The 15,744-nt window shown below is 43.2% G+C and overlaps 1 protein-coding gene across 2 annotated transcripts in view; it reads right to left on the bottom strand.

Moving 5' to 3' along the window:
- Positions 1–6,501: 6,501 nt before the first annotated feature.
- SPIRE1 (spire type actin nucleation factor 1) overlaps positions 6,502–15,744 on the bottom strand; it is a 131,229-nt gene continuing 121,986 nt past the window's right edge. For both annotated transcript variants that reach the window (XM_074576589.1, XM_074576590.1), the window contains 5 exons: positions 10,462–10,599; positions 8,863–8,933; positions 8,092–8,119; positions 7,867–8,003; positions 6,502–6,991 (listed from right to left, as the gene is read on the bottom strand). In XM_074576589.1, the coding sequence (XP_074432690.1) occupies positions 6,739–6,991; positions 7,867–8,003; positions 8,092–8,119; positions 8,863–8,933; positions 10,462–10,599 (627 nt within the window). In that variant the 3' untranslated portion in view covers positions 6,502–6,738. The remainder of the gene's footprint in view (positions 6,992–7,866; positions 8,004–8,091; positions 8,120–8,862; positions 8,934–10,461; positions 10,600–15,744) is intronic.

The raw sequence follows: 15,744 nt of genomic DNA, 5'->3' as shown, positions 1-15,744 counted from the left end.
TATCGGTCTAGTCAAGGAAAAGGCATTTTTGTGAAGCACAATTCCTGTCCTCTTAATTCTTCCACAGCTGAGGTGATTGAGGTCTGAGTCTCATTTTACTGGAAGGCACCTGCAAGTAAAATAATCAGTAAGGGCTCCTAATTTGGGGCCCTGCTGGTACAAGACTTCCCTGTTCTACTCTTGTATGGTTTTGTTTCTAACCTAGCTAAACTCTGCAGCAGCGGCGGTTCAGGGCTCTACCTGACCAAACACCACGGACCGTGCCCATACCAGCTGTGCTGGGTGAGAACCGATGCTCGCTGGCTTTACAGTTAGCTCAAGAAAGCGAGAGCAATGTGCTGCCATTTTAAAGAACTTTTTTTTTTTTATTAGTAACGCATAAACAAGAAATTGCATTTCAGTACCACATAACATGAGAACAAGCAGAAGACGATTCTATCGCCTTTCTCTGTTAGAGCTGATGCCCCGGTGTACCTGAAGCCGCACAGACGGTACATGCGCAGTGACAGCACAGAAGCAGGAGAAGTTTGAAGGGGAAGGGCTTGTGCTTTGGGCCTGTTAATGTCCAAAAAGTGCATCTCCTGTTTGGGATTTTCTTTGTTCCTTTATTAAAAGGTGGGGTTTGGGGAGGGGGAACCAGCTTTAACAGAAATACAGCACAAATACACTCCTTGTATCTTCATTTTTGCTTTCCAACGTACCCACCAGCCCCTTCGGTACAACCAAGCCAGACTTGGGCCTTGGCCTCTACCCGTCCTGTAAGCTGGGCCATGAGAATGGAGCCTCTCTCTTTATACACACATCAACTTAACTGGTGCTTATTTCCACCAAGCTTTGGAAGCCAACCTCCTGCAGAAGTTGCATCGACTCATGCCTGTGTCCTTTAATTCTGGCTTTAGCACCCCCTGAAAGCCTGTGATTGTTAAATCCCACACGGCAATGTTTGCCCCACAGGCTGTCCTGCAGAAGCCAAGCCATCTCTGCCTCCCCGTGTGCAGCGCTGACGTGACTCCGGTTAGGGAAAGGCAGGGAGGAGCTGTAGCTTAACATGAGCGCTACAACTGCGTGGGAGGCACCAAGAATGTATTTTTTTTTTCACACTGGATGCTCACCTTTTTTGCACGTGCAGGGTTTTTTTAATCAAATGGGTTACTAATCAAACAGGTCTTCTCCAGCTATGACTACTTGTAGCCTGGCACCGCGAAAGACTGTCTCCTGAAAAATGTATTTTTTATTAGCTATAGAAAGGTCCATTCCACAGGGCTTCCTCTAGAACTGTTCTGCAAAAACCACCTTGAAGACCTTGGCAGAGTGCAGTGGCTTCTGTCGTCATTTCGGGACAGGGAGCCCAGGCTCCCCGCGTCTCTGGCGCTGGGGTCAGCCAGGCACTGCCCCTGCGGAACAGCCCCACCAGAGGAGAAGCTGAAAAGTTACTGGAGTTTAGTGCAAATGAACTAAAGCTGCTGCCGCATAAAATCTGCTGTGTCTATTTGGTAACCGTTTAGCTTCATCTCCTGGTTCTGCCCTATGACATTCGCCGAGTGGGCGGGCTGCCGTGGTAAAATTCATTCCCAAATCTTTGCTTGTTAAGTGTTGTAATGTTTCAGCTATCTGGAATTCAGTGCACCTGGAAGTGGTGCTCATCACTTTCAAGTACGAAAAGCTGATGGAAACTTGCAGTGCAGGATCCTACTAGCCCTGACGCTGAGCGCTCGCCTCTCACAACTCCTGCAGCAGTTGTAACCACTTTGTAGTCCCTGTTTTTGCAAATGGGGACCCCAGGGCGTGGAAGGGCTCACAGCTCGTGCCAGGTAAACTGAGCAACAAGAGCAGCTCTGGGATCTTTCAATGTCAAGCCGAGAATGTGAGGAGGGCCCTGGGCCCCCGGAACCCGTGGATGCTGCCCAGCACCCACCTCTCACACGCGGTAGCACCAGCTCTGCCAGCGGGAGGGGACTGCGGCGCTGGACTCGACGGAGCTGCCGTGAGGACAAAGCTCATGGAGTTACACTTATGTGTCAGGAAATGGGTTCTGTGTCTTGTGTATCACATCCAACTGAGCTAACGGCCCTCGCTGGTTGGTCTCCTGCCAGGAAATTTTGATGAACAGTAATTCCAGGTACCCCAAAAAAAAAATCTGAAACACAGCCGTAAAAATCAGACAGAAACAACAAAACAGATCTTTATAACTGGTATCAATATTCATAAACATTCTCAGATTGGCCTTAGGATACATACATACAAAATAAGAAGAAATAAACCAGAGCAGCTCCAAGTTATCAACATGGAAATACTATAAAATTTCATGGTAACGTTAACATAATCCATATGCTGTAGCACCAGAGCGTACAGTCGCAGCACCTTTCCCTCGTGCCTGTGTGTGCTGTCACCGTTTCACAGATGAGACTGAGCTCCTAAGACATTCCTAAACGATGTAGGGAGCTGCTGGATGAGGTAAAGCAGGAAGGTAGCCACCAGGAGTCTAAAGTTGGAGCTTCTAAATTAGTTTTAACCTATAGAGCATGCAGCCGGTAGCTAACCGTGGAAGCTGACGCTGAACTTGCCTGGGGGAGAAAAGGGAAGCTTGAAAGAGAAGAGAGAACAACGTAATAGTTGTGGTAACAATGTTCTCTCCGCTTCTGGTTTTAAAACTAAAAACAATCCATCAAAAACCTCTCCAAAAGACTGCCAGCATTTCTCTCCCAAAGCTGAGGGATGGAGATTTCCCGAAGCCCGTAGGACATGCAGAACAAGCTCCCCTCGGCGAGAGACCGGCAGTGTTGGAAGCAGCAACACGTAGGTAAGGGAGGGAGCGGGCTGGGAGCGATGACTCGGTGCTAATCACATCACTGGGGTTACACAAGCAGTTTTATTGCTATTCTAAGAATACTTCAACATGTTTCCGTCCCTTCATGCAACCCAGCCGCTGTTCAGCTGTTATTCAATCACTTTCATTAACAATTCTTTGCCAAAAGAAACATCCGACCAATCTGCAAAACTATAAAAGCACAAAGAAGAAAAGGAGAGAGGCAGAAGCTTTAAATCAGCTTCCACACGAATAATTAACACAGACAAAGGCTATAACGGAAAGGCATTTTATTTTCGCCAGGTAACACCCCTCCCTGTATAAAGGGAGTAAGGGGGAAGGGGGGAAAACAAAACCAAAGCCCCAAAGCAATATCGTCACCGTGAAGGTTTGAAGCTTCAGGTTTTAGAGAAGCGAGAGCGGCAGCAAAGGGCAGCTCCCTCCCTGCCCCCCCGCCGCCCTGCGGCAGAGCTGGTCTTGCACCCTCCACAACCAGCTTCTCGTACAAAACAAGACCGATGCTGCCAGTGGCATCTGGAACTCCTTGGGTCTCCTACGATATATTTAAACAGACCTTGGGCATAATTAATGAAGCTAAAAAAAAAAAAAAAAAAAATTCAAAAGATTGAAAAAATTCCTGGGAGGGAGCTCGCTGTGCTAGTCCCGCATTCTTTTCAGCAGTGATTCACTCTAAAATGCCTATGGAGTGCAAACTGTAGTAGGGGGCCGAAAGCGTTAACTGTAATAAAGATAATACTTAACACACATATAAATAAGACTCATTTCCTTTTTAAAACATCATGGGAAAGTCAATTCCCGCTGCATGATTGATGGAGACTTCCTAAATATTAATAAATATATTACACATATTTACAAGCTTCTGATTTCACCCTCTGACGCTAATGTGAAGTTCAGAGCGTAAATAGGACGTGCCGGGCAGCACCGCGGGGGAGGCAGGCAAATAAATGGCTGCAGCGGATTTGGGATGCTGGTGCAAGCAGCGAGATGATGGAAAGCTAAAAATAGCCCACTCCGCAGAGATCCAGGCAACAGAGCTCCTTCAGGCTCCGCACGACAAACCAACCCCCTGCTTTCTCTTCTGTGGAACGAAATGCCAGGATAGTGCGGAGCAGCTGTGGCAGAGAGGAAAGGGATGGGAGGGAAGGGGGATGGAGGCAGCCCTCCGCACCACCTTTTCTGGCGCTTGCCGCAACGTGTGTCAGCACCCCAGAGGGTTTTTTTCCCAGGGAAAATGGCAGGTATCCATGCCGTGCCCCACGGCAGCTCTGCCTGAGCAACACGGAGCAGTTTGTACAACCATCGCGTTGTCGTTTGGTGTTCGTACCTGGGCTAGCACAGCAGAGCTACTGGCTACTGGCCATCCCGGGAGGGCAAAGCTGGACCCCGAGGCTCTGCCGCTTCCCCAGAGCCGCCCCTGACACTGCCAAGGCGGAAGGGGACATGGGAGTGCCACTGGGGACTCATTTTCCTTTGCACACTCAGGATTTAGTCCTCGATCCTGCCTGCTCCGCGACATCCTACATCCCTCTCAAAGGGGAAAACAAACACGCTGGACACCCTGCACCTCAGGGGCTTGAGGACGCCAGGGAAGAGGGCTGCCAGCAGAGGACTGAGCCACTGTAGCACGTGGCTGGGGCATTTCCAGGAGGAAATGGTAAGAACAACAGGGGAGATGCAAAGCGAGATTTCACGCATTTCTTTCGGTCGAGTCTTCCCCATGCACCGTGCAGCAAACACGCGGCCTGGTTTTGGCACAGAAAGAAGAAAAAGTGCTGATGTGACTGAGATCAGGCGAGCCCTCCGGCAAGAGCAGACCTTTCCCATCCGTCTGTCTGTGCTGCTCACCCCCTGCAACCCTACAGCCTTGTCTCACGCCAGTTCTCCAGCTGCTTAAAGATGCCCGTTTCCAGAGGTACCCCGAGGAGAGGGCTGTGACAGCTGACCTTACACGGGACAGCCAAGCTGGAGACTTAGCCTTGAGCCCTGCTTTTCCTCTTTGCATTGGTTCAGCAAAAATTAAAAATATTCTTTCGATAAGCCCTGCAATATGCAAAAATTCTCATTTTTCCAAGGGGGCGTTCAAAGAAAAATAAGGATGGATGAGTCCCTGGGAAGGTTTAAGGAGACTTTTGCATGTGCTTTTCAAATCAACTTAAAAAGACAGGATACGAGTGGCTGCTCCGAAGGCTGCAATGTAAGATATTTGAAGGGGAAGCCTTGTTCCCCCAGGGCTGCAGGAGGGAGCCCGCAGCGGGGCTGGAACCCAGCTACCGCAGGGGAACCATCCAGCCCCGGTGCCCCGCGGGCTCTGGACGGTGCCGTGCCTTCCCAGGGCTGGCGGGGCAGTCTGCCTCCTCTTGGGCTTATCCACGCACGAGATTTGGACGGGAGAATCTGTTTTGATTAACACATCTTTAAAATCATGTTACAGAAATCCAGACCCAGCTACTTTGGAGCAGTTCTGAGGTATCTCTCATTAATCTGAAGTATAGAAATGTTAATAAATAGATCTGAAACTTTTCTGCTATGTCATTCTATAATACACTGCTATATAGATATTAAATATGCCTCAGGGTATTAAAAATTTTATGAAAAAGTTACAGTAGTTGATTTTCAAGTATTAATAACTTGGCTATGTTAGCTTGTTTTTAAATACCAAAATGATCTGGCCCCAAATTATTGACTAAACTCTGGCTATGCCCGAATTTAAAAAAAGTATTTTGAATATAAAAAAAAGTGCAAAAAAGCATGAGACGTCAGTTAACGTTGTAACATTCTTGGAACTTCTAAACAACTAGTCTAGCACTCTTTCGTACGCAAATTAAAAAGGGAAAAAAAGAATGAAAAAAGGTAAAAGAAAAAAAGAGAGAGATTGCTCCCAATCTGAGACAGCACCGTCCCAAATTTCAGCAGAACACGAATTTTTACAGCCAAGTTACAAACCCCAGAAAAAATGGGGTTCTCAGTGGATATGCTGTCAAGACAGAACTACAGCAGTATTTGTGTGCTCCACTATAATACAAATGTACACCTTACCCACCATTTCCTCTGAGTAACGACGAGAACAACTTTACAGGTATTCAGTTAAAATTAGAAGCCTCCCTTATTTCCCATCCTCCCCCATAAACTGTACAAACTCTGTCTACTACTAAAATTCACTGCTACTAGTAGTCGTCATCATCATCATCATCATACATTCAAGATAGAAAGTAAACTACTAAAACCTGCTCAGGAGACACTTAGAAGTACACTAAGGCTTAAGAAGTACAGCAGCTCAGGGGAATGGCCAACCACACGGGCGAAGAGCTTCATCGCGTGTTTTGCTCCAGGACACAGACTTTGCAGAGTCCCGTGCTGAACCCTCATCTCAGAGCAACCGAAAACTGTTCAAAGAAAGACGGTTTTGACCACAGTCGCTCACGCTCGGTGTCTGGTGTGCGCTGCGACCCTTTGCTGTTTCGACTAGGACGTGAGCATTACTAGGGTGGTAACGCCAATATGACTTACTGTTTGCTACTCTGCTAACGCTGACGCTTTGTTAGATTTGGTTCTCCATTAAACATAGGTTTTCAGCTCATCTCCTGAAAAATGATTCAAAGCATGGTTAAAAAAAGACTGAAAGCAAGAAAAGGCTTTCTAGTTTCACCGCACGCATACAAAAGAAGCAACAATTTCAAACTATTGATTTTCTTCCGGCGCGAGCAGCTGACCCCGTTGCGTATCATTCTGCACAGATCTAAACATAGCATTTCTGCCTCTCTGGGAACCGTTGGAGTAGGAAATCCTGTGACCTAACGCAAATTCAAGCCAGTCAAGTGAAACCGAAGCAACGGGATGAGAATCCGGTCTCAGTGACCTTGCCCATGGATGATGACCTCATGAAGACATAAGCAAAAGAAAAGGCACAAGGCTCAGATCTCATTGATAGTCCTTTCAGAGGGGCAGTATTCAGAGGTTCCCGGCGACGACATGTAGAAGGACTGCGTTTTCCTTTTTAACCTGGCTCGCTTGTTGGCCAGAGATAGGCTGCGCCGGCTTGAATTGATGATTTCTGAAATAAACTTCTTGCAGTCCACGCACACCTCCATCGTGCTCCAGTCCTCCATTAATTCTTTGGGAAACTCTTCATGTGACTTATCCACAGATTTGGACCTTGAGGTCAACCTGAAAGCAAAAGAGCAGGACCTGTCACATTATTTAGCAGCACGGCAGCGGGCCCCAAGGGACACCTTTGGGAAACGGCACACCAGAATGGTCTTGATACAAATCTTCCTTTCTCCTGTCCCAAAAGTGACACCAGGAGACCAAACACTGGAGAGGAAAGCTTCTGCCAGCAAGACTGCAGGGTCACTAACTGAGGGTATGTGTAACATTTACCTTAACAAAAACAACCTTACTAATAACAACAACAAAGAGAAGGTGTGCTTGGCTATTTTGACACAACATCATAGCACTAGTGAGCGACGCAGAGGGTTTATACTGTCGATCGCATCAAAAAGGAGCATTACATTTAATTTCTCAGATTAGCTTTGACAACCATCCGCATGTAAGATATAAAACCAGTAGATAACTTGATAATGTCAAACTGAAAATAGTGAAAATTAGAACTAGAAAAATTAGAGGGAAAAAAAAAAAAAGATAAATCTGTGCAAGACATTGAGTGAGTGATTCTAGCCTGCAAGACTTATCTCCAAAGAGTCTATTCACACCAGAAAAAGACGTGCTATGGATATTTTTGCAGAGATGCTACAGAAATACAGTTGTGGGGTTTTTATTTGTGTTTTTTTTTTTTTATTTACTCTCATTAATTTTCACCTGTAAAGTGAAAAATGTGTAAGACACACCATTAGTGTGGCTATTTCTGTAAATCAAAGCAGTAAGTGGAAGAGACATGGATTTGGAGGCTTCAGAAAAGCTACTACAAGCACCAGAAACATTGACAACTACAAAAACAGGCAGAGAGCGTCTTCTTAATGATTGATAACTCAGTATTTGGACGCATTTCCAATAGACACACGTGAGCCAGGGTTGTTTCTCACCTGGACATGCTCCGTAGCGATCGGTGGTGACTGGTAGAGGGTTTCTCTGGCCTCATAAAACTTTCTCCTCTTTGCAAGGTTGAAGGTCCCAGCGAGAAGATCGGGAGAGTAGAATATGGCTTTGATGGCAACCGCATCTGTCGAGAATAGCGGGAGGGACATGCAGTATCATTACAAAGATTACAGCTTTTTAGAAAGGATCTAGCCATAAGTTTATGTACTTACTTTTTTGCAACACTGTGAGCATACAGGCCTGAGGAAGAAAGCAAGAGCATGAATCATTTCATTGGGAAAAATCACATTTAAATCAAGAATAAGGGATAAACGTTTTCAGGAGTTTGAATCCTCCCCCATCCTCCCCTCAAGCAAACATTAAAGCTTCTTCAATGTAATAACTTTAATCAGAGCATGAAGTCAAAAGCAAGGAGAAATGCTAAACAAGAACTACAGCTAAATTAAAAAATAGCAAAAAAAAACAAAACAAAAAAAAAAGAGCAAGCTGTTTTTTCCTCTAAAGAAACATCCTTTGGTAAGTGACACAATAAGTCAGTGTTTCCATAGATCTCCAGACTTATTGTCTCACTGTTCAACTTAAAATTTTTCATTTTGCCTGCAAATGATTCCCTTTCCCTTCTCCTCCCCCTAATACTCCAAAAATAATCCAAAAGGTAAATTGTCTTGAAATGTTTTTCCCAACAACAGAGATTATGCAACTGTTGACTGGGGAGTCTGAATAAATTCCATCTCACGGTCCCATGCGCATAAAAGACAAATGAGCATTTATTTCACTTTTAGCCAAGAATTTCAGTTGAAGGAAGCAATTCTGTCACTTATAAAGGAACTGGGTTTGGATAATTTTTTTTTTTAACAATGACTGTTACGGAAATAAAAACAAACACCAGTACACAGCAGAAACATTTGGGGGTTGCTAGTGTAGAAAGCAGTATTTTTCCCTCTGAAATGGCACTCATTTATTAACAGACATTAAATATTTACCTCTTACAGAACTGACAAGTGTAAGACCAGGTAAAGAAAGAAAACCTTCTTGTTCGACAGCAAAAGCAGAGCTGAAAGAGGAACAGAGGAGTCCACAACGTTAGGCAAAGTCCTGCACAATAACGACTTCATCTAGCAGTTGCCACCAGCGAGGCCCCAGCTGCAGTACTACATCCAGTTCTGGGGTCCATACTTCTAAGATGATATTGAAAAGAACGGTCCAGAATTGTATCTTCATATATTTAGAAATACTCCTTTAATTTTCTACCTAAATGAAATACTTGCCAGTTAATTACTAACTTATTTTTACTCCTCCCTCACTCATGTTCCTATCGTTACTACACAAAAAAGCAACAGGAAAGTAAGAATAACAGCAGTGAGGAAGGGTAACTTACAACTGAAGAACACAAGAACAAATGGGCATAAATTCAGCCATAAATACATTTAGGCTGGAAATTGTTCCTGACCACCTGGGTCAGGCTCTGGGGCACAAAGTTTTTGCCTGTGATAACATTTGATGATTTTCTTCCAATCCTACATTGCTGAAAACTAGAGGAGGTGCAGGAAAGAGCTATTATAGCAGTCTTACTTGAGGAAAACCTTCTTTATAGTGGGATAATAAATCCCATCTATTCAGTTTATTCAAAAGAGGTAGGAATCGCTGCTTAAGAACATTTCCAGGAAGGAAAGGCATCGAACAATGAAAAGTTTTGCAGTCAAACAAAAGATGACATACTGAGAACCAAAGACTCAAGTGAGGCTAGATAAATTTGGTTCGAAATAAAATGATTTTAATAGTGGTGTAAATTAATTAAAGCATCAACTTACTTTGAAATTTGATAAAAGCTCATTACTAAGCTTTATATATCATGATGATACACAACGGGTGAATCTAATGAATGACATTTTAAGATCCTTGTTCCTCTGCCTTAAATGTATTAAATCTTTAAATTAAATCTGCATAATGGACACAGGTAGGCCTGTAGGTAAAATACACAGTGAAGTCAAAATACACTTGCTGGAGGTTTTCAAGAAGCACAAGTCAAAAGTGGGATAAAAGGACACTGCTTCTACTGGTTAATACCAATACCCAACCTGCAGTTTACAGAAAAAAAAATGTGTTAGTCAATGGGTTCTCTAATATTAAACCTCCTTCTGGCGTCACATGTTGTCTGACTTCCCTAAAGGCTTTCATTCCCTCTTTGCTTGACAGTGAGGATAATTATGAAAAACCTGCTGCAATTTCCTACTGCTAGCTGTTATTCTATTTTCTGGAATAGAAATATTGCGGAAGGCACGGGGACAGAAATCACTTTACTCAATAAAGTTTAAAACATACACATACAGATACACTCTGATAATTGCAAACACTACTGCGTTTTTAGGCAATCTAAACAAATCAGGCATTTCCATGAAAAGTTTTGATGTTTCTGCACAAAATTCGAGGAAGCCAACCCATATGCTTATACATTTAGGGGGAGTTTGGTGGATATTCCTTCTTTATCTCCAACACAGGGTAAGAAACAAAGGTGTAAATGGGAGGCTTGTGTGACCGGCCTCGCTCAATAAGCTTCGGATCCTCCACAGACCCAGCCCTACCTTTCCTTTCTTGAGAGCAGTGTAGACATCTTTATATTGCTGGTACTTTTCCAGCTCCGCCTTCACCAGCACCTGACGGATGTGCATCACCTCCTCCACCGTCAGAGCCAGACATTCCACCGGGTAACAGAACTCCTCCTGGAAGCCAAAAACCCCGTATTATTTCAAAGCCAAATGGCTTCTTCCAGACTTCAACCTAGACAACCAGACACCTGGTTAGTAGCTCCAGAAACAGAAGGTTTCTCCCTTCAAACTGGAATAGCACTGGCTCATTCATGGGCATCACATGAGTTTCAAACCGTCGGAGACTGCGTAAGTGTGATCTCAATGGTCTGATGTTCAGCCTTCGCAACAATGACGGTTTTCTTCATTTTTCCTCCTCAAACCACCTGACCCTTCTCTCTGTTTGTCTTTTATCACCAAGATTTGTTTCAAACCAATCGACATTCGGGTTTGTAATTTGAAAGGGAAAAGGTAATTTGGCAGATGGTATTACTATTAATTATATTGTTTGAAGTCACGCGATTTCTCTGAGACTTTGTGGTGCCCGGAGTGGCCAAGGAAAGTTGTTAGTAGCCCATTCTAGCAGAAATTTTTATTCAGTGGTACCACATCTTGGTGGTCACATGATCAGAATCCCACCAAGACTACAAAAAGTTATGGCAGTTCAGGCAGAAAAGTTCTCCTTTCTGTCCCGGGAAAGTAACAGCGACAATTTAAGCTTTATAGAATAATCTTCGAATAGAAAGCAGAAGAACTGGTTACCCAGTGTTGCATTATTAATGGCAGAGACTCAAATCTTGAGTCTCAAATCTGGTCTCCGATAGAGACCAACAACACAACTTCCCACTTAGAAAATTTTGTGTCTGTTCTGTATTACAGCATTTAGGAGAATATTGAGTAGAGAACTCCTGCATTTGGTACCAGAGAATAAAAAAGCACCAACCCAATTTGTAATCCAGCCCTGTAGTTGATTATACATTTCCAACAGAAAGACAGAAACCTCTGTGGGAACTCCCATCGCTTTATGCTTAGCGAACCTTTTCAGTCAGCCCAGAGGGGCTACTGTGGGGTAACGACAATGACATGCAATGCGCTCTGAATAAACGGAGGAAATTTCTCCTGCAAATACAAAGAGGTGGCTGACAGTTTGGAGATCTCGTTTGCAAATTGAAATGATGAATCGGATTAGTAGCGAAATGCTCCATTTCCACATACTCAGAGGTCTGTTCTGTCTTTCCGTTAGATTAAAAAGAAAATCTTTCTACGTTGCAGACCTGGCAAACATTAGCATTTAGGAACCACCACATTTTTAAAAACTGTTGTCTTACCTATCTAGAAAGGGAACACAAAGAAACTTCACTCTGTTTAAGGTACCCCACAAAAGACTAGAATTGAGTTAACTTTGTTAGATTTGCCGTCTAAACCTCCGGGGTATAGAATCGCTAAGTTTTCTGGAAAGAACGAACTACATCAAAAGCAACTGCAATTTGCTCTGAGGTGTAAAACTGCACAGCTAAACCAAAATCACTTCTGTTCCTTATGAGCAACTTTACGGCTAACCAGCAGCTCCCAGCCTTTCATTCGGGGTTCTTCCCATAGCAACTGCCTCGCCATGGAGAAGGCACGGCTGCAGGCTGGGGGGAGAGAGGAGAGGAAGTGGGTGGGAAAGCGGGACGCACACAATGCCAGCAAAACCTCTCGGTTCTGCATCGTGGGAGACTGAGAGAAACTGCCCAAGGTGAATGAGGCCGACTGAATGCCTGTAATCAATCAGAGCTTTAAGTCCTTTAGAAATAAATTTCTTACTTGAAGCTCTTCCTCCCCCTCATGAACGCCCATTCCTTTAATTTACAGAACGATGACGTCAGGGAATACTGCTCCTTTGAAGAAAGTCTGTGGATCTGCTATAGGAGTAGAGCAGGCACTAGGGGGACAGTGTGGGCCTGTTGTTGTACCAATCGAAAAGGATTATCTCTAAAGCAAATAGAAATAGCTAGCAGGCAACAGGGGAAACATAGAAAATGTTCACATGTTTAAATGCTAATGTTTTAATTCCAGAGGTTACACAAGGACAACAAAATGTTAATGCAACATTAAATGAAAGATAAATATTATTCTGGTTTCAGAAAAATGCTTGATTATTTTTTTTTTCCTTTTCAGAATAGAAATAAGTACACGAGAAAATCTTTTGTTTCAACACTAGCTCTAAGGCATTGAAATTAATTAAAATTACGCTAAGCTCTGACTAAACGTCATTAAACAATGATGTTTTAGAGTTATTGCTCAAACTCCCAACAATAACCTGCACCCAAGTTGGGCAGCTGCAAGGGAGAGAACTTCAGCTTTCTGCAACACTTGCATACAACAGAACACACTAAAGACAAAATGTGGTTTGAATGGTCTTGATTTTCTGGAATTGTACTCAATACTCATTTAATATTAAAGACGAGTCAGTATTCTTATTTTTAAAGGGAAAAAAAAAAATCTTGCTTTAAAAATACTATTTTGAACTTGAAGTTTCCATGATCCTCATGAGAATTGGCTTAACACTTTGACTGTGCAATCTTATTATAAACACCGTAATACCTGAAGGTGTATCATCTGTGTAATTTTGTTTTACTCAGGAAAAGCAGGTAGTAAGAATTACATATCCATAACGTGAAATAAAGTGCTTTGCAGGTCATTCTCAGCATACACACACCTAATAGGTCTTTATGACTAACACATTTTTACACTAATATATTCCTTTAAAACTTCTCATTAAAAGATGTCACTGGGCATTCAAATGAGCTGCCCTAGTAAACTGCAATATGAACAAGTGCCAGATTGGTCTCTAAATTCTGCAATTCACAATTAGTCAAGTACTCTAAACTCTTGTTGCTTTTGCAGACTAAAAGTTTCTAAGAAGTCAGCTGGAAATCTCAACTATAAACTCTCCTGCAATAGGTTTCACACTTTCACGTATTGGTTGGGACACAAAAAAGAAGGAAAAAATTAAATTATTCATGTTCACTTCTACATAGGGGTAAATTAACTCGTTTTTCTTTTCAGTGGATTTGCCTTCCCTGGTACATAGTTATGAGTTATTCTGCAAGTTCTGATACGTAAATGTGCTGAGGACCAAAACCATATGTAGGTTTTCAAGTAAAACAGATTGCAAATGCCCTTCCGTTCTGCATAGTGTATCTTGTAAGACTCATAAAACCTTATTCTTTTCAACATAGTCCAAGGATTACAATAGTTTTGCTGGATTTTTGCTGCAGGATCTTCACGTGCTGTTAACAGTTAAGGTCTGTCCCATTGATAATCTTGTGATGTTGCATTTTTAGTTTGCTGTCCTTTAGAATTGATTTCTTTTCCCCGTGAGGTGATTGAAGACACACAAATATCCTACACACATTGAAATCAACGTCAATCAGGTGCAATGTCCCAGCCTAAGCTTTAATTCTTGCCACAGCTTAGGAAGTGCTCCCCTAGGAGGGAACATGCTGGTGAAGGTGATTTCCAAAGCCAGCAAAAAAGAGGCAAACCTTTGCGGGTTTCCACCTGCTGGCAAAAGCTCTCTCACAGAGATAGTACATAGCCCCTGCCACCCCACACATGGCTGCTTCAATGGGATGAGAGCTGAGCAGAGAAGCTGTCTGCATAGTTGAAAAAAGTGGTCTGAAAGTCATCCTTGGAAATAAACTGGTTATCCTAGGAACCTGAACAATAGATAGGAAGCAGAGAAGCGAATGCTGTGTATAAATGAAACCATTAGCTTTGGTCCTTTGGGTCATGAAAAAAAGGATAATAATAATAATGAAAAAAGTAAACAGACTACAAAGGCATCCATATGTACATCTCGGGACACTGGCTTCATCCCCCTGAGTAAGCATCAAGTCGGCTCACTATAGTAAGCACACCACCAGGGCTGAACCCCCAAAATCACTGAGCTGCCCTGCCTTTCCGTGTGGCACTGGGAGGGTGACATATCAAAAGGACTCTGTTTGGCATTTTTCCAAGCTTGTTTCCCCTCCCCACCTACTTAGGTCTAACTCTGATGAGATGCCAGTTCACAAAACCATCGTTAGTATGCAAGACAGAGCAGTTTCTTGCTAATCCTGCTAAGAGACTGTAGCAAACCCCTGCCTGCTTTCACTGGCATTGAGGGCTATTTATTGACGAGGTCTCTTTCACCTTGAAGAGAAACTGCGGTCACAGGAGCAGGTGATAAGAAATGAAACTCCATCAATCCTGGAGGAAGGGATGAAGAAGCGTGAAGTCAAATAAAAAAAAATAAATAATATTCTACACTTATTGAGAAGCGTTCGCTCCAGGAACGGCAATGTTACATATGCAGCATCTGGCGCAGCCACTGAAAGAAGCTGGCGTCTCTCTGGGGAGGGAAAGACTCGCAGTAAGCCAAAGCGTGGAACTGGGCCGTTGCCAGCATGTCAGAAACCATCTACCAAAACGAAAAACAAAAGTATTGTGGGAGTTGTCCATCACACCCTAGAGGGCACTATTGCCAAGTTAAAGAATTAGCTCTCTAGGCATCAAATAAAATACGTTCTTATTAACACAACATCATTTCACTACTGATTTTCTTTCTCGCTTCATAGTCAAAACCAAGCTAGGTGACAATTCTCTAAAGATGAAAAAAAAAAAAACAACCAAACAAAAAAACCCCAAAAAACCAAGCACAAAAGTAACTAGTAAAACCTTTCCCATGCGTTCCCACATTAGCCTGACTTACCTAATGCCTTTTTCTCCCTTTTCCTTTAGTATTTTTAGGGGGGAATGGAATAATTGAATTACTTTTTCTGCAATGGTTTTATTTTGTGTATATGTTTCTAGGCATATGTCAGTGAAGAGACTGACAGAGCAAAAATACGTATGTGGGCAAAAAGGTCCTGTTAAGAACTTGGTTGACCTATTTAAAAAAACAGCCTCATATATAAGATTTTTAAGTTGCGTGATCCCCTCTCAAATACACAGGAGATCAATATCACGATGAAACATGTTCAGATACACTGAAAGTGTGACTGAGCAAATGCCTCAGTATAACATATAATGCTTTCTCCCCTCCTCCCTTTAAACCATATGCCTGTGAATGACTCTGGGCCTATCAGAAAATAAAGTTTGTGCTTCCACATATAGTGAGTGCAGCAGCTGATGACAGGGCAATCCATTTTATCTGGCAGTGTCTATATATGCGTGCTGAAGGAACCCTCCAGCTTGGTTCTGGTGCAATACATCCTCCTCCAGGTTCACTTTGGCAGAAGTCTACTCGTGTTT

This window comes from Larus michahellis, chromosome 2, assembly GCF_964199755.1.
Source record: "Larus michahellis chromosome 2, bLarMic1.1, whole genome shotgun sequence".
Taxonomy (NCBI): Eukaryota; Metazoa; Chordata; class Aves; order Charadriiformes; family Laridae; genus Larus; species Larus michahellis.
The sequence above is the reverse complement of the archived record's forward strand: the minus strand, read 5'-3'. Positions and strand labels throughout refer to the sequence as shown.